This window comes from Sinocyclocheilus anshuiensis, unplaced genomic scaffold (assembly GCF_001515605.1).
Source record: "Sinocyclocheilus anshuiensis isolate Anshui unplaced genomic scaffold, SAMN03320099.WGS_v1.1 scaffold180, whole genome shotgun sequence".
Lineage (NCBI taxonomy): Eukaryota > Metazoa > Chordata > Actinopteri > Cypriniformes > Cyprinidae > Sinocyclocheilus > Sinocyclocheilus anshuiensis.
In genome coordinates this window covers 1,518,788-1,543,681 of record NW_015554093.1, presented here as the reverse complement: position 1 = coordinate 1,543,681, position 24,894 = coordinate 1,518,788, and the positions used below count along the sequence as shown (strand labels likewise).

Below are 24,894 nucleotides of genomic sequence, written 5' to 3'. Positions count from 1 at the left end.
AGCAACAACTGAATGCTACCCCAGATAGTCGTTCAGTGTGAAACCAACAGTGATGCGACGTCTTTGAAAATCGTGCAGTGTGAACTCGGCATAAGTTTCGCCAGTAAGGTGAAAGAACGCATTCACTTAAGGGGGAAGGCTCTCGCAGCATCTAACGGGAGTTCAATACTCGCGGCCTCGGACGGGCATGCTTCGCCGGTAGTCGGACGGAAAGGCCAAGATTTGCTTGACCGGAAGGCTCTTGCGGCGTTCGACGGGAGTTCAATACTCACGGCTCGGACGGGTAAGCATCACCGGTAGTTGAAAGAACACGTATTTACTCAGCTGGGAAGGCTCATGCAGCATCTGACGGGAGTTCAATACTCACGGCATCAGACGGGTAAGCTTCACCGGTAGTCTGACGGAAAGGCAAGGCTTGCTCGACCGGGAGGCTCACGTTAAAGACGTGCATTTTCCTCTTAACCACCCAAAGAAGAAATGCATCTGATGGGAATTCAATACTCACGGCATCAGATGGGTGAGCCTCGCCAGTAGTCGATGGAGAAACATATTTGCTCCACCGGGAGCGCTCTTGCAGCATCTGTAAGGGAATCCAATGCTCAGAAAAATTTGAGTTGTCTAAAAGGGATTGAAGATTCCCTATGAAGATTACTTTGCGTAATTGTTTGATGAATCCGATAAGCTGCTTCTTATAACACATCAGAAAATCTTGGTGCTGCTTTGCATCTGAAAGTTAAGCGCACGACAAAATAGAATTTCCTGTGCCAACGTACCCCAAATAAGTGCCATGAATCTGGATGGATAGGCATAGCTTTGGAAGCTGAGGTGATGTCGACTTTTGCCAGCCAAGTGCTAAGACCCTTGATTTTATTATATTGATTGCATGATCAATGTCTTACTATTGAGAGGGAATTAGTCAAGGAAACGAGGCGTTTATGCTTGAAAACAGGGAGTTACGTGGAGCTGACAGATCGATTAGAAGGCGTTTCTTACCCCAGAATTTTCCTAGTAGCCACTCCAATGGGCTAATGCGAAACTGAGAAGGCGGGGCATCAAAAGGGCAGATCATGAACCCTCGTTTAATTCACGCCGCCTATGGGGGAAAAGCTGAACAGATTATTTCAGTGAAACGGCTGAACGTAATGAAAAACTCAGAAAAATGGCTTTTGATGTCCGCATTCAAGTATTTACGATTGCTGTAGCAGTTCTGTCTTAAAGAAATAGCCAAATATTCAAGATTAATTGGACATTTGAATTAACTGTTTAGCCATACAAGGATTAGATTGCACAGTGACATGTAGACACAATTGTCGGGCCATTGGTGCCCTTTGTAGGCTTTTGATATAATGTGTATGTACATTATATTGTTTATAATACATTATGTTAAGTTTTGTTCAACAGAACCATAGGGTTACTTGCTTTTGATACTTTATTTGGACCAATTATTATGGCCTTTTTTTTTTTTCCTAGCAACTGGTTTTCCAAAGCACATAGTAACGAATTTACCCATTTAAAAATGTATTTGGAAACGTTTAGCATTTTTAAAAAGTTATTAGATGTTAAAGATGTGCATTTTCCTCTTAACCACCCAAAGAAGAAAGTATCGAAAAGCTAGCCAAGCGGCAAGTCGGCTAGAGACTTGGAGCGAGGTGCCTAGCAATACCCACGTCACGTGAATTAGGTTGCTAGTTGCACTTGTTCGATAATAATGGTTTCTTTTATGATAAACCTAGTTGTTAGTTTTTGCGTATAATCGTTAATCATTTAGGTACATAGTAGCGGCCTCGGGCTAGCGTCTGCTGGAGGCCCGGCTGCATACGACGCTGCGGCTGGAAGAGTCGCGGTGAAAGGTTGAGCCGAAGCGGGAAGCAAGTGAGGCTTTGCTGCGGTGAGATCTGGGGCGCGGCCCAGGCTCGTTGGTGGCCTGCCGCTGCGACCCAGAGCTTAAGGAGACCCGGGTCTTGTGCGGGGCGATGTTGGTGTCGAGCGAGGCGAGTTCGGGGCCTTGTGAACTTTGCTCGAAATATTGGCCGCTCTGCTGGAGTAGATTTGAGAGTGAGGTTGTCTGATTGCTGGGAGACGAATAACTTTGATAGTACAGATCTGCTTTGTTTACGTTACCCTTCGCGAGGACTGTGCATCGGAATTAATCAGCGTTTGCCTCAAGCTTAAATGCGGTCCACTTTCCGATTGGAGGAATTGTAGGCTCAGCCAAAAGATAAGAAGATGTCAGGGGAAAAATGGAAGTGACGCCGATAGAGGCGAGGTTAAGCCTCGGCGTTGTGGAGAGCGTGTGGCTGGTCTAGCAGGGAGCAGTGGCCGCGATGAAGCCTGGAGCTCGGCGGCGGTGTCTGGCGGAGAACGAGCGATCCTGGGCAGTGTTGCCAACTGCTTTCAATTGAAAGTAGCTCAAACTGGTAGCTAAATGTCACTAGATGACATCACAATGGCAAATTCACTGATCTACATAAAGATGAACATAGATCAGTGGGCAAGATGAGAACTTAGATAAGGTTTGTCCAAGAAGTTGCTATATTTGTCCCTAAACTTTTGAAAAAAGTCTCAAAAGGGGCGGGGAAGTCGCTAAATCTAGCTACAAAGTAGCTAAATTGGCAACACTGATCCTGGGGCCGGCAGTTTGCCCGGAGAACCGAAAAATCCACAGTATAGGTCTCGTCGTTTAGATGGGAGAAGCTGAGTCTGAGATATAATGGCAAAAGATGCAAACCGAATGCTGATAAACTGTCAATGGATAGAGGTAAGTCAGCTGTATTTATATCATGGTGTTGATTAACTTGAGTGCGCTCCACCTGTGTTAATTAGGCTAAGTATCTGACGCGCTCCTCCCGAACCTTGTTAATAAAACATCATGTGTGGCGTGGACTCCGTATTCTAATAGAATTAGTATGATAACTAAAACTTTATAGTTCTGTGTGTGAATGGGCCTAAAAACTGCAGGAAAGCTATTTGCATTAGTGATAATGATCTTGAAGTCTTTTGTTTCGAAACAATACTTCAAAGCATGTATATCAATGGCCAAGTCACATGATTTCAACAAACAACTCTTTATGTCCCACTGATTCAGAACATTTCGAATTGTAGGAAAAAATGCTGAAAGGAGGATTTTCAATATAAAGTTGGTAAATAAATCATTAAAACGTCCTATTATACAGATAAGTCATCTTTAATGTTTAATGAACTGTATTATAAATTACATTTTGTATGCTTTAATAAAAAACTTTTATAACACATTTACATGGCTTTAACCAGCAGACGTTCTCAGCTCAGCATGTTGAGTTTTGAGTGCTTTGAGATTCATTTTATGAAGCAAGTGCTTCAACTGATTCCAGGCTCTGAAAAGCCTTGTTTGTCCTATTAAATATATTTAAATAAGTTGCAATTCACTCAGTTACCTGCGTAGTATGTAGATGTTGCCGTTGCGACAGGCCACAGTGATACGGAACTCCACATCAAACTGACCCGTCACATCCATTAGGGTAGGTGAACTAGGCAGTGACATCTGAAAACATACAGGCAAAATCATAGTAAAAAGTTAATTCATTATGGGGAATCAACTTATTTTACTACTACACATAAAGTAAGTCACATATATTCTGATGATACTGATGATAAAGCCAAAAGCTCATAGAAGAACATAGTGTGTAACAAGCACATATGAAGCAGGTGTGAATGTGCTGACCTTGTAGAGGATGGTAAAGGCCTCTGGATCTAATATGTAAACATCACCGTTCTCTGTGCCAATCACCAGGCAGCTAACTGCATCCTCATCTGCCATGTTCTTCTTCAACATCCCTATACAGGTAATGACTGTCTGAGACAAACAAAGAGACAAAAGCCCTGTTTGTGCATTTGTTCTTTAGTTTTTTGTCTATGTGTGAGTCATTGCATATATGTAGATATTGGCACCTGTCTACGTATAGGCTGTTCTTTCTGAAGGAGAACGAAATTCTCCATTTCCTGTGGCTCAAGCATGAGGAACCTGAATAATTTACGCAAGAAATGCAATGAATCATTAAATTAAAAAAAATATATTGCAGCTGCATGGGTCTTCTCAGTGATATCATTTCCAGTTGTATGTTGTTGTTTTTTTCTGGATGTTGGTTGCACATATTTAACTTTGATTTGCTGGACAAAAGTTTTTCAATTGTAAAAGAGCAGTTTTGTTATTTTATTTTTTCCCGAAAAAGAAATTAATTAAAATATTATTCCAAAAATGTTTTCTTTTCATTCTTTTAGGGATTTTTATTTCTTCATTATGATATTAGGAGAGTTGTATCACCTTGACATTTTTTTTTTTACTTTACTGCCCAAGAAATATCAAAATTAAAATTTTAATACAGAAATTAACATGCTCATTGTAGAAAAGGCATTTTAAGTAATTGTATGTATGAGCTGCATATTTTACTTATTTTCAAATAAACTCCATTTGATATGGACAAAAAGTGAGTGTCATGTCATTGACCTGTATTGACCATGCATGACTTTCTTTGTTCTGTGGAACATAAAAGTAGCTATTTTGAAGAATATTAGTGTTTTTATCCATAAACTAGAAGAAAAAAAATACATACCAACATTCTTCAAAACATGTTCTTTTTTTATTCCACAGAAGGAATAAATTCACAACGGTTTAAAATTACATGAGAGCGAGTACATGATGAAAATTAATTTTCTGCTGAATTATCCCTTAAAATAAACACATTATATTAATATTTGAAGTTTGTTTATTACTTTATTCAAAATGATGTGTGTGAAAAAGACAAGGCAACAGGGGACAGTTATTGTTCCTACTACTAAAAGTTCCATAGAGGTCTATGAATCCTACAGTTAAAATAATAATACACTGATAAAGTTAAGATAGGAAGAGGTTTTACCGTAGTGATCTGACAGAGAGTGGAATTTCAGCTTTGTCCCTGTTCAAGAGGAATTAATAAAGTGTTGTAACTGTAAAATCCACATGTATTGTATCATGCTGTACTTAACAAGCCATGCAGTGCATTGGGTTTAGAGCACTACATACAGTAACTCACCTTAAACCTTCTAACATCTCTTTAAGCGTCACTGGATCAATCATGTCCTAAGCGGCAAAAAACAATCAGTAAAATGAAACCACAGTGAAGAGACATGGCATAATGCATAGAGCTGGATGTGATATAGGGTATAGGATGAAGCACAGCTCACCTCCTTGGCCTGACTCCAGACGTCCTGCTCCAGAGGGTTCACCTCCAGACTAGGCAGCGTGAACTTGAAGTAGGGCCTCAGGTTCTTGTAGACATAGATGAAGGTACCAGAGGCCACAGCGATGGCTGGTGTTCGTGGCTTGTGCAGGTCCATGAGGAAAGAGACCAGGCCAGTGGGCAAGTCCAGCAGTGTGCTTTCACTCAAAAGACCAGTGCCACGGTACACCTTTAGCTTCATGTTACACACTCCTGTGCCAAGATCACCCACTACCAGCTGGTACACACACAAACATGACTCTTACAATGACTCTTTATTGCCAGCCTTCTCTCAATGATGGATTATTGACATTGCATAAAAAGATCACTCCTTGTTAAAAAAAAAAAAAAAAAAGGCTTTAGAATACTGAAAATACTTGAAAAGTACAATTTTACTTACTGAATGTAATGTTTTCGGGCACTTTACTGTTATTTTATTTACAATTAAATAAACGTAAAAAATATTTCACATTTAAAAATGTATTACTTATATTGTCTTTAGGATATGGTTCAACTGTTGAATGTACAGACAAGCATTTATGGTAACTAAAATATATTTTTTAGCAGCAATTTAGTCAATTTAAAATAAATTAACAATATTAAAACCTTACATATTTTGTATTTAATATTATATTTTAATTATATAGTAACTAAAATATACTTTTTAGCAGCAATTTAGTCAATTTAAAATAAATTAACAATATTAAAACCTTACATATTTTGTATTTAATATTATATTTTAATTATATAGTAACTAAAATATACTTTTTAGCAGCAATTTAGTCAATTTAAAATAAATTAACAATATTAAAACCTTAATTATTTTGTATTTTAATTTATATTTTAAGTACACTTCATTAACATTATCTGCAAGTAGATTTTTTTAATATACTTATGTATTTTAATATTTTTAAATAAACTAATTACACATTTGTTAAGCTAAAGTTGCAATTTAGTACATTTTGTATGTATTATCTTTAAATGTAATATGAAATAACAAACTACCATTATATTGCAATCAAGTATTTTACATGTGCTTTACTATGTTAGTCTACACATCAAAATAAGTGCACTTCTTTAAAGCAGGACAAAAGATTATTTAAACAATGATTTAAAATACTTTTTAATTTGATATTACTAACGCACTTTAAAAAAAAAAAGTGCTACAGGACATAGTCATGGAAGTATACTCTCTTTAAATTGGCTTTTATTTATATTATCTGCAAGAGAATTTTTAATATACTTTCAAGGTTTGAAGTACACTACAAGTGCACATTCAATTAAGCGCATTTACAATGGCACACAAACACACCATCTCACCTTATTCTCACCATCTCCATGCAAATCTGAAAGAGCTGTGGAAATGAACAGGGAGTATGAGCTGGTGAGGCTGGTGGTTGCAGGTTCAACCGCAGACATGTAAGTGAACGTGCATGTTCATGCAACAGTGACTCACCAATGCAAGAGGAAAAGGTGTATAGATTGGCGACTGGGTCATAGTGAGCATCAAGCCATTTGGAGCTGGCGACTGAACTACAAGAGCACAGGAAAGACTTGCTACTTCAAACAGACCTTCTTAAAACTCATCTCTGCATATGAATTCATTTCTATGCACTGGGTTTGAAAACACAAATTCTGTTGTGTTGCTGTGCCGCCATATTTGGGCAAATAAGAGTAGTTGCGTCAAAACATAAGCTCTACTGCTATTAAAAAAGGATTGACTTATCAATTATTACATTTTAAGGAAATTCTATGCTATCTGCTATATCAACATGCTAACTCGAATCGTTATTTAACGCGATATTTTCGAGAGAAAGCCTCATAAATCAGCATATAACTACTCACGTGTCTTTCAGCTCCTGGGAAACAGAGGACATGGCGGTTTTGATATTTTCAAATGCTCTTTATTAATGATTTTAGGCTGTGATAATCAAGCTGCTTGGACTTTGACTGTCTGCTGTAATCCTTAGATCGGCTTTCCTCGTTCCTATGGCAACCGCTCCAGCGAGAGCGCTTCAAGTGCGCTACATCGAACCGCTTCCGCCAGGAATAGTTCATCTTAACGAATAGTTCCGTGTTTTCAGACCATTATGGTTGTCAACTGCAGTGAAACGTGTTTTTAAAAATAACATTATATTTGCCTCGGGAATCATTCTAATATTCTGAATGTGTGCTCAAGAAACATTTATTGAAAACAGTTGTGCTGCTTCAAAAGTTTAGGGTAAAATTGGAAGTAAGAACAAAACAATAGGCCTACTTTTATTCAGCATTTAGTGTTACAGATTAATTCTGTTTTAAATAAATGTTGTCTTCCTTGAACTTTATTCATCAAAGAATTGTGAAAAATCATGTTTTCCACATTATTATTGTCAACACTGACAATAATAAGAACTAACACCAATAATAATTGAATAATTAAGCACCAAATTAGCATATTAGAATGATTTCTGAAGAATCATGTGACACTGAAGACTGGAGTAGGCTAATGATGCTGAAAATTCAGCTTTGCATCACAGGAACAAATTAAATGTTTAAAAATATATTCAAGTAAAAAACTAAATTTTTATTGTAATAATATTTCACTGTTTTACTGTATGTTTTGATCAAATAAAGGACTAGACTTCTTTCAAAAACATATAACCATATTATTATTGTGCACAACAATGAAATGAAATGAAATTAAGTTTCAAGCTTTATTTTGTCCCCCACTCATGAAAAGTGCTGTTCGTGATTTATTACATTGGATATGTTAATTAACCACATTTGATTACATGCACTGGATAAAAAAGTTAATTCTTAAAATGATTAAAAACATACATTAATAAAAAAAATTATCTTTTTATTATTTCACAATGCTTTTATTGTGTCACATTTCTTACAAATTCCAAAGCAGGAAAAGACATTTTGAGTTAACTGAGAGATGTGCACCATGTTTCTGAGCAGGCAAATAGAATACTGTTAAACACAATGTTCACAGGAACGTAAGAGGGGTTCCCAGTTTCTCATCTTCTAGGTAGCGTTTAAGGAATTCACGTACTTCTGCACTGAATAGACTTGTATGGTAATCTCTGGTGTGTGAATCAGATTTAGGCGTCCGGGTGTCCTTGCACAGGTCCTTCACTCCCCAGCTTACGATACCAACCTGTCCAAGATTATTCAGATATTATTAAAACAAACATCTCTCAAATTAGACATGAATAACAACAATTTAGTCTTCTGAAGAATGATGCATGATTTGAAATAGCTCAGTGTGCTGTTAAAAGGAATCATCAAACATGAGAAATGATTAAAAAACTCACCTGGACTTGTCGATTACCTGGAACCACAAAAGTGGCCCCTCCGGAGTCACCTGTTGATGATATGCACAACATTATGAGTTTAGATCTTGTAGCAAATTCAATTTCTTAAGGATAAGGATACTAAAGATATGACATTTTATGGTGATTTTAATAGAATCTTATATGGTAGATTACTGCTAAATATTATGTCCTCTTGCAAAAATCCAACTTACCTTTGCAGGCAACATCATCTACAGTAGGTTCAATACCACCGCTGCACAGAAAATTATCTGTAACAATATCTTTAGCATTTATCGCAGTAATTCCATCAGCTTTTTTGGCATCTTCAACACAAGCATCTCGCTGAAGAAAAGGGACATATCAGTTTTACACAAAAGAAATTCATAACTGTTGAGCAAAGCATGCATTTAATTAAGCTTTTTTGTCTTAGTTAATTGCTCTTTTGAGTTCCATTAAAAACTGTAAAAACTTAATGAAACCACAAATGAATACAAATATAAAGAGAACAAGACCGTTTCCATCATACAACATATCATTACCCATTTTCCCTGCTTGATTGTGATTTGTTTATTTTCAATGCTACTTCCCACGACAGACATGAAAGAAGCTTTCACCGTTTCTGCACTCATTAGCTCTTCCTCTGTAAAAACACAGTTAAATAAAATAAATATTGCATTTTAGCAATGCAAGTCTTTAGATGTAAATAATATACATATTTTGTACTGCCACTCATTAATGTAAAATATTAAATCAACTGTTCTATTTAAAATTGTATTTTGACAATTTGGTTGAATAATTGAATAACTGATAACAGATAAAGCAGAAACCCAGTAAAAGAGACCTGAAAGGTACATTTATTCTATAATTTATTTACAGGCATATGAATATTTACATATGTAATTGCCCGTGTTTATTTGAAGATTTGTCATAATAGCAACACCACGAAATTAAATTGAATGATTTCACTTACTCCGAGGGTATTATGAATTTTTTTTTACTTGAAAATAAAAACTATAATTTTTACGTGTCCATTTTTATGTCAATAACATAATGTAATGTCACAGATCAATATTTTCCAGAGACCTGGACCTTTTAACCTCCAAACTGTTTCAACTGACTAAATCTCACAAATGTTGATATTCAGATGAAATGACAATATTAAGAAGAGCATAGTTATTTATCAAAATTTCTGAGATGAGATTTTGTGCTGTCTATGGTCAAAATAAAAAATTATAGTGGATGGGTCATCTCACCCTATATTTATACATGGAACTAATACACATGCAATATTTCTAACAGACATATCTGTTTGTAACTCACGATGTTTTCTGCATGTTCCTTCTCTATCTGAAAGTTTCAGAGCTCCACTTGTTTCCTTGGTGCAAGGGATGCAGATTGGCCTGTAGAGACATAGACAATATGCCTTAATTCAATATACTATTTTAACACTTTTTAGTAGCATAAAACAATGCACGTCATGTTGAGGAGCTGTGTTCCTCACCGAAGACCGAGCTCCATAATTACAGGTTCCTTCAGCTGAATAAGAGCCACGTCAAATTCATAATATTCAGGTATTCCCATTTTCTGTTTTGCTGCAACATCATAGCGAGGATGAGGTATGTAATCTTTCACTTTTATTCCTAAGAAGATAAAAGGAAACACCACTGATGAGATTTACACCATTACATGTAAAAAAAAGGGCTGTATTCTAAATCATGTAATATTACCTTTAATATCTGAACCCAAATCAACAGTTATTCTATCAGGTGTGTCCTCAAACCTGAAGCAGTGAGCTGCTGTCAGGATAAAGCTTGAGCTGACTAATGACCCCACGCAATTTGAAATTTTTCCACTGTTGCGCTGCAAAAACATCAGAGAAAGGACTAATTCAACAAGTTGAAATTTTTAACATAAAATGATCAAAGAACTAGCATGGTGATGCTAAGCCATTTATTTGTCCACTTTTTAACAAGAAATAAGACTAAGATATAGAGATACCCACAGTCACACTGATCTTTGCCAACCAGGGGTATTGATGACGCTTGTGGGATTCAATGCCATCGTCATAATCTCTGTAAAGTCCACATAATGCTACACTGGTGCCCTCATCTGATCAAGGGTAGGCAAGGAGAACAGGAGAAACTTATATATTGGATATATTGACTGTGCTTTACAATGGATGTGGAGGACAATAATTACCTTAAAATTATATATTTACCCAGCCTAAACAAAGTACTTGTTTCTAAATGGAAAACAGACATAATGAATTACCAATCATTTCATCAAATGTCTTCTGCAAATCATCCAAGTTCTGAAGCTTGAAGAAAAACTTATCATTTCCTCTGTCAGTCTTCAAATCATTAATGTCCTCAGCATTCACATCATCTCCCATCCCAAACACATACAGGTCTGTACAAAAAAAAAAAAAGGTATCACCAATAATTAAAGAAAAAACAAAGAACTGAGATATTAAATGCAATTGAGCTGTATTTGAAGATTTGCTTAATGTCAAAGATCATTCATGTCTTTCCTCACCAAGTTTTTCCACCTCCTCTGCAGGAGTATTTTGTTTTACAAGATCTTTGATCTGGTCCACCCATGGTCTTGGATTACCACCCATGTTGGCCTGTCCTAAAGAACGAATAATAAAAGTGATCTTCTTTTTTTTTTTACATCAAGAACAAAAGGCACTTGAACAGATACAGTGCTAACCACCAAGTATAAATATTATTATTATAATTTTTTTTTTTTTTTTTTTTCAAATTAATATTGCAATAAACAGTGGTATCACTAATACCATCAGTGAACATGATGACAATATGTTGGGTCTGCTTGAAGTCCTCTTTATTGCTCAGCTGCTCTATTTGCATACTTTCTAAAATGCTCTTATAGGCCAGGGCGATATTAGTTCCTGATCGATCACCTTTACCTGTTAGTCACAAAACAATGAAATATTAAAATATGTCCTTAAAGACATGTTATCAGACATTTTACTCTCAGGCTGACCAACACCAAACAAACACATTTCAATTTGTGCTGTATGAATGACCTTTAAATCTGATTTAAATCAGATCTAAACAAATCACTTACTGTCATATTCATAATCCTCCAGTCTTTGAAGAATTTCTAACAGATTATTTTTTTGCCCACTCTTGAAGTCCCTCATGGAGACTATCCGTATAACGTCTGTGGCAAAAATCAGGATCTCATAATTTGGGGAGACCTCGTAATAACTGATCTGTCGGTAATGAACATAGGGTCAAATTTTAATTCGATTTATGTAGTTTCAGTAGGAATATAAAACATTACATTAAGAGAAGAGATTCCGAAGGGACACTAATAGTGTGCTAGTAATGAGGCATAATTAGGCAGAAATATCAACGAATAGCTAGCTAAAGAATATAGCTAAAAGGGTTCAGTCAGTTGAAAGGGTGTGAGTGTGTTATTAACATACTATTTCATATACCTTTTCTATAAGTGTTTTAATTACACCTTTTGCTTTTTTGAAGTCCTCTTCCTCTATGCTGTCAGATACATCCAGAGCAATGTAGATATCGAGTTTCCCCCCTTTAGTCACTTGTATTTTCTTTCCATACTGATCTGAAACTGAAGACACAGAGAACAGGTTTTATATAAAAACTTAGTGGTAACCAAAGACTAAATGCTGTCTTGCACAGGAAGAAGGTAGAATGAGTTGCAAAAGATTACCTGTTCCTTCATGTTGTTGAGAAACCGCTAGATTTGACTTTAGAGAACTGCTGAAACCCTCTGATGCTTCCTCTGGGCTGTCATATGTGAAATCAGCTGTATTTACACAACAACACCATTAGCAAAGCTGAATATGTACTTCAAGTGCAGTTAGTGCATTGTACTTCGAACAAGGAAGATGAAAGGTTTACCGTAACATTGTGGCTCTGTTCCTGACCACTGGCCATTCTCCTGACAGACTCGCTCTTTGGAACCAATCAGAGTCCATTTATTTTCACAGCGGTACATGACTTTGTCATCTATATTAAACCTGTGGCCTTCTCTTGTACATCCAGCAGGAACCCCAGGATCAGGACAGTAATCAGCTGTTTGAAAAGAGGAACAGACAATGAAATTGAATGAGAAATTATGAAAAGCGAATTGTGACTCAATCTTTGCTTATTCTTTTAAAAGCTCTGAAATAGTTTATTTATTCTGGAGAGTATTCATGAACCAGGAAATTGACTTTTTTATTGCACTATGCATAGAGAGACTTTCCACTCACAGTTTCTTCCACAGACTGGTGTGCCTCCACTCCATTTCCCATTCGCCTGGCAAACACGAGTCCCCGAGCCACGGAAATCATAGCCAGAATTGCATGAGTAGTGGGTTGTGTCGTCCACATAATACTGCCTCTGATATGGATACACATCTCCATTTTCAAAACCGCGAGGATCAGGACATGTGATTTCTGAGATAAAGGATTTTTGTGTGTGTGTGAGTAGCCTGTATTTTCAGTTATTAAGAATGATCTTATTTGTCTGATAATGTTTTGCTTACTCTTGCACTCTGGTTTTTTTTTTTTGGGCAACGGGTTCCATCTTCCCTTGATACAGCGACGGATTCTAATGGTTGGGTAATAGCCTTCTGAACAGCTGTATCTTACAATACTCCCATCTTTTGAGAAAGCAGAACTCCCTCCACTAATACTGAAATTCTCATCAGGGCATGAAATAGAGGATGGTGCACCTACAAGAAATATCAGAGGACCAGATGAAAAAATGGTGTTGCGAGAGTGCACTGTAAAGAACACAAAATGTAAACTCTTAAAAATAAAGGGTCCAAAAGGGGTTTTTACAAGGTCATAGAAGAACCATTCTGGGTTGAAAGAATCTTTCAGTGAACAGTTCTCAAAAGAACAATTTTTTCTTAGTGTGAAGAACATTTTAATAGTCTAAAGAACTTTTTTCCACTATGAAGAGCCAACTGTACAATGGAAAGATTCCGTAGATATTAAAGGTTCTTTATCAATGCCATTAAATGTACAGCTATTTTTATTTATCAAATTAATCGTGCTACAAATTCAACAATGCTACGCTATAAAAGAAACATGATGCTTGAAACTTCAGACTGTACAGGTACATAGTGTTTAAACACCACAATAAATTGTCCACAGACTAATGTTGGACTATTGCTTTGGACTATATGACTACAGACTATTAAATGTGAAATACTGCTCTTGTAAAATGAAAATTAATTAATAATTTAATGCATTTATGGGTTTAAAGTTCCCTCAAATCAGTATTTCAGTTAAAAAGCAAAACAGAAGTTTCTATTTATATTTCTGGTTAAAGCCAAATCCAGAAGACATACCGGTTATGAGAGGACACAGTATTGCGAGCAGGAATAGATTCAGCCATGGTTCACGCTCCATGATGTTCTTGTCAGGTTCACACAGCAAATGAATCAACAACTGAGGAAGGCCACATATTTATAGAGCAAGGTAAACAAGAGGAAGTGACTATAGACATGCGCTAATCTGTCAAATAATTTGTCAAGGTAAAACTAACTTGATTTTCTTCATGCATGGACTCTTAACCTGATTGATCTTAAAATTATCTTCAAAATTATCTTAAAACTGGTTCTGATAAATTCTTTATTTTATTCTGAAATGTAATTCAGTATGCAGGAGGATGTTTGACAGACATTGACAATGGATGAAATGAGGTAAAGGAAATGGGAAATAAATGTAGAATTTTTTTTGAAAGATTAAAAAAAGATCAAAGAAATGGGCTTTGGGGTGTTTGACATAAATTTGGACTAATTAAATTAACAAAGCAACATTGCATCAGGATCTCCACTGTTACTATCACATGTATAAGATAAAAAGGTCAACATTTAATAAGAGAAAATGGTCAAAATTTGACATTTAAAATAAATATTAATATGCATTATTCACTGTTAATATTGTGGCTTTTGATATGTTATTTTTATACAGTCCTTTTTTTGTTGTTGCTGCCAGAAATATACTCCAGTGTTTGATTCAGTTTTTGTACTTGTTGCATTAAGAATTAAATGGTGCACCACCAAAACCACTATGATGAAATCTTGCAAAACCCCCTTTGCTGCAATCATAAACAATTTGCTGAAATAGTAGCATTTACCAAAAAAATAAAAAATAAAAAAATAAGCTGTTTCAGTTTCTAAATTTGTGACATATTTGTGATATTTATAAGTATCAAATTGAATGGGAACAGTGCATAGCTAATTTTGTAATGGGTAACAGGTACTTGTGTAACAGGTCTTGTTTTGTTCCTATTCTTCTCATACAACCCCACTCCATTTTATGGTTTAAGGAATTATGCCATTTTTCCTGCATATACTTTTTGTCAAATTGTGCATCATTTTAATATTTTAATTATTTTCAATTAGATGCACAGCTTTCACAGAATCATATACCAGTCTATTGGCTTGCTAGCTAATCAAGGTGTCCATGAGACAAGACTGTAACATTCATATTTTTTTCTTCCAAAAATGTGTCCCATTAAATCTATATTAATTATAGTCCAATTATCTATAGGTAACTTAAAGTTAATCAGTAATTTTAAATATGTGGAGAATGGGCTTCCCCTGCAGAATCGTGGTTTCTTACAAGGTTTCTTCCTTATCTTCTATATTTATATTTCACTGTAACAATCAGCTTGCTTACTGGTTAGAAACTTACTTTATGGGAAGTGCGGGCAAAGCAAGAAAATCGGGTTTCATCAACTGTATGAGCCATTTGAATGCAATTATGTGTTTGTCCATTGGGTGGCGCACTGGAAATAGTAGGGCAATTGGTTAACAGGTGTGTATTGGTAGTAGGGAAGCACACAGTTTTTGACCGTTTTGGACGGGTTTGGATCGTGCTTCATCATGCCAAATTATTGGATTATGTGTTTGGACTGAGTTGGACTGTATGCTGTGTCTACAAGGTATGGACTTTTGTATCCTATGAGCTAGACAAAATGACACCACGGGAAGCTAATTGGAAGCAATGTTTATTCATTGGAGCACAATAAAGAAGGACACTGTTGCATTTTACTTCGGTTTTGCATGGACTTATTTTTACTTGCTCGCTCCTATTACCAATACTAGCGTCTTAGTGGAAGCCGCTACATAAGTCAAAAACTGAGCTTCACTAAGTTGTGAGCATAGAGAACTTGCTTCCAATGGCCTGTGCGTGTGTGTTGCATATGGACGCCACTTCTTTGAGATGGAGGCTTCACTGAACGCGGATTCTTCAATCCAGTACGGATTCGTTCTGTGGACGCTGGATTTCGTCGTGGATATGTGACTAATTGAGGATTTACTTCGTTGATGGAATGATCAACAAATATTTCATACATCTGAACAATCTAATTTCCATTATTCTGCTCAAATGCAACATGATAACTTGAGAATTCATCATGCAACACGCGTTCTTCCACCTCTGGGCGATCCCCTGCTTGAAGACCTGAAAAGGCAAGAGGAATTAACAACCTACCTCGTTCAACAGCAAGCCAATCCTCATGTCCTACCAAAAAGGGAGATTCCAGTCTTTGATGGTGACCCATTGCAATATATTCCATTCATCAGAGTGTTTGAATATGGCATTGAGCAGAAAACAACAAATGAAAAGGATCACTTGTATTTCCTCGAACAGTTTACAATGGGGCAGCCTAAAGACCTGGTCCACAGTTGCCAACATATGGCCCCAGACAGAGGCTATGCATTGGCCAAAAGGTTACTAGAGGAACATTTTGGTAATGAGTTTAAAGTGTCTGCTGCCTATATGGCGAAAGCCTTGGGTTGGCCCACTTTGAAGGCTGAAGATGTGCAGAGATTACAGGCTTATGCTTTGTTTTTGCGTACATGTTGCAACACAATGGACGAACTCTCATATATGCAAGAACTTAACATGCCTAGCAACATGAAAATGGTTGTAATGAAGTTACCTTACAAGCTGAGAGAGCAATGGAGAGCTAAGGCTTGTGAGATTATGGAGTCTAGTCATGGCAGGGCAAAGTTCTCAGATGTTGTAGAGTTTATTGAAAAACCGGTTAAGATGGCATCATCTTCAAACTTATGTAAATTAATGGAAAAGATCATAGTTCACAGATTATCTTATGAGTTAGAAAAGAAAGGTAAATTATGTAAATATCAGTGTGGATTTAGAGGTAAAAGATCAACTATGGATGCATTAATAAAAGTCAGTAACGAAGTAGAGAAGGCAATAAAAATGAAAGAAATTATGGCAGTAGTATATTTTGATATAGAAAAAGCGTACGACACAATATGGAGAGAAGGGTTGTTAATTAAAGCATCAAGGATAGGAATAGATGGTAAAATGTATAATTGGTTATCTCAGTTTTTATTTGAACGAACATTTATAGTACAAGTAGGAGCGTGTCAGTCATCAGTTTTTAAGGCAGAAAATGGTATTCCACAAGGGAGTGTAATAAGTCCAATTCTTTTTAACATTATGATTAATGATATTTTTGACAATTTAGGATATGGTGTGGGATGTGCGTTATATGCTGATGATGGTGTTATTTGGAAGAGAGGTCGAAATGTACCCCAAGTGATTTCAAATATTTAAACAAAAAAGGTAAGGTAAATAAGGATTTGGAATACTTATAAGGATACGAGTATAACAGAGATAGAGAAGGATACAAGATATTAATAAAATACATATATACTACTGGGTTAAGTGAAAGGATTTAAATATAGACTGCGGATGCTCTATTCTATTCTGGATCTTTAGGAGACCACGGATTTAGTCTGGAGGAGCTGAACACGCAGCGCCAGGTGGAGCCTGGGGAGAAGGAATGGGATGGAGCATCGAATAATTAAGTAGGAATATTTGTGTATATACGTGTGTAAGAACATTAAAAGCAAAAACAAGGAATAAATTGATAAATAAACCATGACTGCATAAAAGCAAAAGCAGGTGGCGATATGCACACAGGATATAACACGCCAAAAAACAGAAGAAGAAGAGACAACAGGTGTGTATTGGTAGTAGGGAAGCACACAGTTTTTGACCGTTTTGGACGGGTTTGGATCGTGCTTCATCATGCCAAATTATTGGATTATGTGTTTGGACTGAGTTGAACTGTATGCTGTGTCTACAAGGTAGGCCTATGTACTTTTGTATCCTATGAACTAGACAAAATGACACCACGGGAAGCTAATTGGAAGCAATGTTTATTCATTGGAGCACAATAAAGAAGGACACTGTTGCATTTTACTTCGGTTTTGCATGGACTTATTTTTACGCGTCAATTACTTGCTCGCTCCTATTACCAATACTAGTGTTTTAGTGGAAGCCGCTAAAAAGACAATGTAAGTGTGCAGTTTCACACACAGTTTAAGGATGGTCATAGATGTTTTCAACACCCTCACATGTTTGCTCAGAAGAAAATTGCACAGAATCCAGCCTAACAAGTGTGTTTGGAATTCATGTTAACATGACAATGGTTCTTGTCTGATCAATGCCATAGCTCTCATTTTTCATGTATGATGTAATCTTCATATTCTCTCAATTATACTTCAGCCCTAAAACAGCAAATTTAGTTAGGCTACATACTTTTTCCTTGCTATTATCATTCTCAAGACAGATGGAAATAAGTTGTGAAATCGCAACAATAATGAAACTTCCCTGCCTGCCAGTGGTTGGATATACAGTACAGACTGTCCCGCACCAACATAGACATAACAAAGACATAACATTGAATGAGTAAAACATGATATATTGATAATAGATGTTTAACATTTGACTTCAAGTTCAGGTCTGTAGAGAAATACACATGATGTTATTTAATTAGTTCAGCTTTTTTTCGTCTTCTTCTTTTTTCATATTCTCACTAAAGTAGCATCACATGTTGAAGATCTGTGCTCCTCACCGCAGATTAAAACTCATCTCAACAGCTGTAACCAGCTGTATAAGAGCTACATCAAATTCGTAATATTCCTGTATTCCCATATGCTGTTTTGCTGTGGGGTTATATTCAGGATGAAGTGTGAATTTTTTCACTTTTACAACTGCAAAAGGAAATGTAAACATCATTGATAAGATTTACCCTGCGACACGTTTTACTTCAGTCTGAAAATATGGATGTATCAGGACATACCCAGGTCTTTTTCCAGTTTAACTATTATCCTATCAGGTGTGTCTCCCTCTTTGAAGCAGTGAGCCGCTGTCAAGATGTAACTTGAGGAAACTAATGACCCCATGCAATTGGAACCTTTTGAAGAAGGATGCTACATGAAGAGCAGAGAAGACTGATGTTCATAAGGTTCAGCTCTTTAGCCATAACGTGCATGTTTCTTCTTCTTGTGGGAGAAAATGTTTCCTTTAACTTAATTGAGTTCTATAATAAAATGATAAAAAGGGTATGCTAACTTGAATATTAATCTGTGCCAACCAGGGAAATGCACGGCGTTTATTTTCCAAGCCTTCCCACACAATCCCACACAATCCTACACTGGTGCTCTCATCTGTGTAAAGAAGCAGGTATAAAGGGTTAATAACAACAACAGCAATTAACACTGAGTAAATTACAAAGAATTATTCCAAGAGGTCAGGAACTACGAAACTGATTCATCCAAACAATAGTGTTATTGCAACTGTGTTTGTTTTTGTTTTTTTAGAGCATGACAGTCATTTCTCTTTTGTGTTCCACAGAAAAGATGAACATGAAGGTGATTAAATAATTACAGAAATTTAACTTTTGGGTGAAGTACAGATACAGTACCAATCATGTCGTTAAACATCTCCTGCACCTCTGTCAAGTCTTTAAGCTTAAAGAAATATTTTTCTTGGTCCCTCTGTGACACTAAACCATTTATGTCTTCTTGATTCACGTCATTTCCAACTCCAAATACATAAAGATCTGTAAAGAGAGGACACATCCAAATCAATATGAAATCAATGATAAAGACTAAACAAATATGTGTATTTTTTTGCTGTCCCTGATGTTACTGCTTGTGAATGAAAGACACTTAAAAAAAAAACACTTTCAGTTCAAACGTTTTGATTTAAAATATAATTATGATTAATAAATTTCATGGTCACCAAGATTTTTCTCTCGCATAGGAACATTTTTGGTGACAAGATGTTTGATCTGTTCCACTTTAGGTCTGGGATTCCCCCCCATGTTTGCCTGACCTATAAAGTAAGATGAAATAAATTACAGTGAATATTTGATTAATTTTGAAAAATTGATCTCAAAATTGATTCTAATTTGTAATACTGTGCATTGAGTATTTTATTAATATATTAATTTATTTGTTCCGATAAAGAACTTAAACAGATTAAGCAGAGATGCATATGTATATACTAAATTGTACGTAAATACTGAAAAGTCAATACCATCAGTGAACAGTATGACGATGTGTTGGGTCTCACTGAAAGTCATTGCATTGTTGAGCTCCTCTATTTTCATGCTGCCTAAAATGGCTGTATAGAGTTTGGCGATATTGGTACCTGTTTTATCACCTCTACCTGTTTTTTCACACCAGAATATTACAGTCAGCAGGTTAGAAACATTTTCTGATTGAAACAACTGACTAAATCTAAATTAAAATGAATCAAAATTAGAACATGAATTGAGATTTTAAAAAAAGAATGTAAGATTTTTTCATTTTTACTTTCACATTGGATAGCAATGAATACATGCATTCTCCTCAAGTTAGACTTAAAATTACTATTTTTGCATAGTACATTACTCTGTAATAATAATCTCTAAAAAGATCTAATTATATCCATGTATACAATAAGACTCAAAGAGAGACATTCAATCAGAATACTTACTCTCATAATTAAAGTCGTCCAGCGCTTTAAAAATATTCATTAGGTTTCTTGCATCTTCATTATTTTTGAAGTCCCTCATAGTGATTATCGGCGTAACATCTGTAGCAAATATCAGGATCTCATAGTTTGGGGAAACCGGGTAATAACTAATCTTTTGGGGAAAAGCATTGAGAATTCAAAGTTGAAAGCAACATCTGTCTGTTTTCTGATCAAAATGCTGGATTTCAGTGAAGTTCATGCTTCCATAATGTGAAACAGGATTTTCACTGAGATGCAGCAAGTATGCAGTGGATTGTGGGAGACTACGCCCTCCTAAAACACACTAATGCTCAAATTGGAGGGTTCTGACAATATGAGTCTGAGTTAAGTTCAGTCTTGATAGCATCTCAGTGTATCACAATGGTAAATCCTTTTCAAATATTGATATTTATATTATTACAGAACCTTTAACATCAAAATGAACAGCAGTTAAATTAATGCTTTTAGAATGTTTTTAGGAAAGGCTACATAACCTACATCAGTAGCCTAAATAAGTGGTCTTACAACTTCACCACAGCAACCTCTTTATGTGTTCCCATAAATTATTTGACAATTGACATACCTTGTCTATAAGCATTTTTATGGTGGTTTTTGCATTTTCAAAATTCTTCTGATCTATGCTTTCAGATGCATCCACAGCAATGTAAATATCAAGTTTTCCACCCTGATCCATAGTTATTTTCTTCCCCTGCTGATCTGAAAGCAGAAGGAACATGGTATTCATGTTTAAATGTGCTGATGTGATTTTGTCTCTTCTTCTGAGCATGGCAATTAATAATGAAAATTTAAAAAAGGTGTGTGTATGATTATGCTCTAAGTCACACAAAGGTACCTTCTTTTTCATACTGTTGAGAAACCGCTAGATTTGACTTTAGAGAACTGCTGAAAGCTTCTGATGCTTCCTCTGGGGTGTCATATGTGAAACCAGCTGTACAGTATTTACACAACAACAACAACATTATAGGTGCATTGTCCAGAAAAGCCACTTTTCATTAGCTAAATCTTACAACAACTTATTTTTGTGAAAACATGTACTGCAAAGCACATGATTTTGGATTTTCGATGTAACTTTTAGAAGACTCACCGTAACATTGTGGCTCTGTTCCTGACCACTGGCCTCCATCGAGACACACTCGCACTTTGGAACCAATCAAGGTCAATAGACTCTCACAGCGGTATGTGACTTTGTCGTCTAGATTAAACATGTTCCCTGTTCGACTGCTACCAGGGGGAACACCAGGATCAGGACAGTGATCAGCTGTGCGACAGTAAAAAAAAAACAGACAAATGGAAGTGGAGATCTGTGGACTTACGTTTGAAAAACGCTGTTTTAGTCAGATGCATGGAGAGAAATTTCTGCTAAAACTTTGATGAACTCACGTGACATCAGATAAAAACAGAACAGAAGTACAAAGTAGTTTATTTTTAAGATGAACCCAAGGACTCTTTTATATGAATTTTACTTAGGAGATATTACACTAGGAACTAAATTTCTCTTTAAGTCAGACTAGTTCATGGAAACTTCTGTGTGCTTACATATTTAAAAATTGATAGCGATAACTCACAGTCACGTCCACAAATTGGTGTGTTTCCACTCCACTTCCCATTAGGCTTGCAAACACGGTCTGCTGAGCCACGGAACATATAATCGGAATGACATGAGTAGGTGGTTGTGTCATTTACATAGTGCTTGTCTTTATATGGAATCACCTCTCCATTCTCGAAAACACGGGGATTGGGACATGTGATCTCTAGGATAAATGCATGAATAAATGCATACAGTAGAAGAGTATAATACAAAGAAATAAGTCCAGCATTTATTCATGATATAATGACACAAATAATGCCTTGTTTCTTACTTTTGCACTCTGGGGTTTTTCTGGATTTGGTCTTTGAGGTCCAGTGTCCATCTTGACACAGACGTGACTGAACCGACGGGTAATATCCATTCGGACAGATGTATCTTAGAAGACTCCCATGTGAATAGCCTTTAGAAAGAACAAAGGTCCCTCCAGTAATGTTTAGATTCTCTTTGGGACATGAACTGTCTCGTTTGGACATGGAGGACGGAGCACCTGTAGTGGAAACAGCCAGATCATTGGAGGAGGCCATGAAAAATATGACGGAAGTAACTTTTGTCAGTTGTTGCCATTTTATTTCTAAAATATTTTTTCTGTATATTTCAGAATGCATTAATCTTAATAAGCAAAAAGACCTACCTGCAATAAGAGGACATATCATTGCAAGTATTAACCATTTAAACTGCTGCTTACACTCCATGCTGTTTATTCCAAGTTGAGCTGAGATTAAGAAGCAAATACAGAAGCAAATGAATGGGGACATTTTTATAGTGGAGTCAGCAGGAGGTTTTTATTTACATTCAGTGGTCAATGTTTAACTTCAAGTCAAATAAAGAAAATCAATTTCCCAGCACATACAACAAAATAATTACCGTCATCCGTACACCATTATATATTTAATAATCACAAAAAAAAAAAACGAATTATGTTAATACCTAAATGACTGTCATGGGTTCTATTTGCATTTTTTCATCGAAATATATATGTAGAAAACAGCAGAATTGTTAGAGGAATAGTGACACAAAATATTTTTAGAGTTAATAATTTGATCTTGGGTCCAGAGAGCAACTCAAACTCAAGGTGTTATTTGAGAACAATTTTATTACTAGATCAAAACATTCACCCCCCTTTTTAAAATTTCTTGCTTCACAGATTAATATCAGTTTACTGAATGAATATTTATTGATACATTAATAGCATATTATCAATGCACTCAAGGTATGACAGGACTTGACTGGTAAAGGGGGAGGGAAAATACTTTAGTACTGTTGTCATGTAGGCCTGCTGAATGACAAATTGATGCAAAATGCTAATTTCTATTTTAATTTATAATTAAAATCCTTTTTAAAAAGCTAATATAGATATGTAAGTAATAGACTCCTCTTTGGAACCAAACAATATATTTGTTATTGACTTAGCTGGTAATGATAAACACATGACCTATTTTAATGGCATCTGTTTTAAGTCTAGTGCGCACGCAATTCTGTGTAAAAATGTAGTTTACTGGGTTAAATAGAATATATGAGGTATTAGATTTCAATACAGAAACCTGGTCTTTTGAGGTCATTATAATATAAAAAACAGCCTACTGTAAGTTTCATAGATTGTGTTCATTAGCTGTTTAGAAAAGTGTGGAAAAATAAAGATTTGTCTTTTCAAAACTTCGTGTTTCCCGAGTCGTGCAATGTATATGTTTCAAACCATTAATCTGTTTCAAAGTGAGCAGGGGTTTAAAAAGTACTAAAAATTTATACTCAAGTGAAAGTACAGTTATTCAGTGAGCATTTTACTTAATTAAAAGACTCGAGTAAAAGTAAAAAAGTACACATTTAAAATAAATAAATAAAGAGATTATTGTTTCATCTTGTTGAGTCATCTCAACGCAAAGTGAAATTGCTTAAAAAAATAAACTTCATAAAATGTTTGGTCAGACAGAAATACAAAGATTTGGTTAAAGGGAGAAAACTAAATACAATGACTGCATGTTATCTAGTGCATACAAAAACAATTAAAATGCAGCAAAGTGGAACAAAAAAAAATTAAGTCTTAAAGGGAAATTCCATCCTTTATACTGTCATGCCATCGCATATGACGTACTTTCTTCAGATGAACACAATATAAGACTTTTTGGAAAAAAATAAATAATAAATAAAAAAATAATCCATCTCTCTGCAATGCAAGTGTACAGGACGTCCAAAAATGGTGCTTCAAAAACTACACAAAAAAATGACCCATACAACTGCTGTTGATGAATCAGTGTCTTCTTAAGCGAAACGATAGGCATGTGTAAGAAAAATACAAATTCTAATATTTTAAACTTGACCGTCATGTTTACTTTGTATGGTTTCTGAAGCCTTCATTAAATGCACTAAAAGTTCTGTACACTTGCATTAAATGCAGTAAAAAAAACGTAGTCTTCATTTGAAGACACAGTGCCCCCCGTGTCAACAAGCTTGGCCCCCCTAAATTTGGAATCCTATAACACCAAATTATTTTGGGTTCAACGCGCAGTTTGTCCTGTGGGTGGCAGTAATGGAAAAAAGTAAAACATCACCAGCTGCTAAATTCAAATCTGCGTTCGCTGACTTGCGCAGAGCCAGAAGAGACAGACGCGTTTTTACAGCGCTGCGCATTAAAACCATAGACTGTATAAAAACATGGACGTAGTGTCCGTGACGTCACCCGTAGATTTCAGAAGAGCGTTTTTGAAGCTCAAAAGTGGGCGGAGCCGGCCGTCGCCATCTTGGCAGCGCGTCACCGCGCGTCACTCCCGGATAATCGAAAATGGGCAAAGAGGCGGGAGAAGGTTGGTGAAGCCACGCCCACCTAGCTCGATGGTGGTGACAGCAGCGGCAATCCACCTGTCACTCGAGTGGCCACGCCCTTAATTATGCAGAACTTTAAGGCTTAATATAATTTAAAGGGAGTTATAAAAACAT

The 24,894-nt window shown here is 36.0% G+C and overlaps 3 protein-coding genes across 4 annotated transcripts in view; all 3 read right to left on the bottom strand.

The window, feature by feature from the left end:
• Positions 1-7,225, bottom strand: part of LOC107669353 (Bardet-Biedl syndrome 1 protein-like) — a 15,002-nt gene extending 7,777 nt beyond the window's left edge. For both annotated transcript variants that reach the window (XM_016461533.1, XM_016461531.1), the window contains exons 1-9: positions 7,080-7,225; positions 6,691-6,767; positions 6,555-6,589; positions 5,200-5,472; positions 5,049-5,095; positions 4,893-4,931; positions 3,928-4,000; positions 3,701-3,832; positions 3,414-3,520 (exon numbers count right to left, since the gene is read on the bottom strand). In XM_016461533.1, coding sequence (XP_016317019.1) covers positions 3,414-3,520; positions 3,701-3,832; positions 3,928-4,000; positions 4,893-4,931; positions 5,049-5,095; positions 5,200-5,472; positions 6,555-6,589; positions 6,691-6,767; positions 7,080-7,111 — 815 coding nt within the window. In that variant the 5' untranslated portion in view covers positions 7,112-7,225. The remainder of the gene's footprint in view (positions 1-3,413; positions 3,521-3,700; positions 3,833-3,927; positions 4,001-4,892; positions 4,932-5,048; positions 5,096-5,199; positions 5,473-6,554; positions 6,590-6,690; positions 6,768-7,079) is intronic.
• A 715-nt stretch (positions 7,226-7,940) lies between these two features.
• LOC107669352 (complement factor B-like) lies at positions 7,941-13,943 on the bottom strand. Its single transcript, XM_016461530.1, has 18 exons — positions 13,874-13,943; positions 13,061-13,249; positions 12,786-12,971; positions 12,433-12,606; positions 12,242-12,337; positions 12,000-12,139; positions 11,624-11,771; positions 11,331-11,462; positions 11,069-11,164; positions 10,805-10,942; positions 10,536-10,642; positions 10,261-10,393; positions 10,035-10,173; positions 9,854-9,933; positions 9,073-9,173; positions 8,746-8,875; positions 8,534-8,583; positions 7,941-8,376 (listed from the first exon to the last, which is right to left on the bottom strand). Exons 1-18 carry the CDS (start codon positions 13,932-13,934, stop codon positions 8,206-8,208), a joined length of 2,271 nt encoding a protein of 756 aa, XP_016317016.1. The 5' UTR covers positions 13,935-13,943; the 3' UTR covers positions 7,941-8,205.
• A 4,452-nt stretch (positions 13,944-18,395) lies between these two features.
• Positions 18,396-22,701, bottom strand: LOC107669354 (complement factor B-like). The gene is made up of 13 exons (XM_016461534.1): positions 22,595-22,701; positions 22,235-22,450; positions 21,941-22,126; positions 21,460-21,633; positions 21,208-21,303; positions 20,938-21,071; positions 20,337-20,487; positions 19,896-20,027; positions 19,599-19,691; positions 19,279-19,416; positions 18,927-19,021; positions 18,655-18,784; positions 18,396-18,565 (listed from the first exon to the last, which is right to left on the bottom strand). The coding sequence occupies exons 1-13, from the start codon at positions 22,653-22,655 to the stop codon at positions 18,423-18,425; spliced, it is 1,749 nt and encodes a 582-aa protein (XP_016317020.1). The 5' UTR covers positions 22,656-22,701; the 3' UTR covers positions 18,396-18,422.
• Between the last annotated feature and the right edge of the window lie 2,193 nt (positions 22,702-24,894).

Bases quoted from the DNA above. Each gene is read 5' to 3' on its own strand.
- LOC107669354 (XM_016461534.1), bottom strand. From the start codon at position 22,655: ATGGAGTGTAAGCAGCAGTTTAAATGGTTAATACTTGCAATGATATGT. The intron at 22,127-22,234 runs GTAAGAAACAAG...CATTTATCCTAG, and splicing joins AAAAACCCCAGAGTGCAAAA to AGATCACATGTCCCAATCCC. The intron at 20,028-20,336 runs GTAAGTATTCTG...GTGAAAAAACAG, and splicing joins GGACGACTTTAATTATGAGA to GTAGAGGTGATAAAACAGGT.
- LOC107669352 (XM_016461530.1), bottom strand. From the start codon at position 13,934: ATGGAGCGTGAACCATGGCTGAATCTATTCCTGCTCGCAATACTGTGT. The intron at 10,943-11,068 runs GTGAGGAAAGAC...TTTTTTGTACAG, and splicing joins AGAGGAGGTGGAAAAACTTG to ACCTGTATGTGTTTGGGATG. The intron at 10,643-10,804 runs GTAATTCATTAT...ACCCTTGATCAG, and splicing joins GACATTTGATGAAATGATTG to ATGAGGGCACCAGTGTAGCA.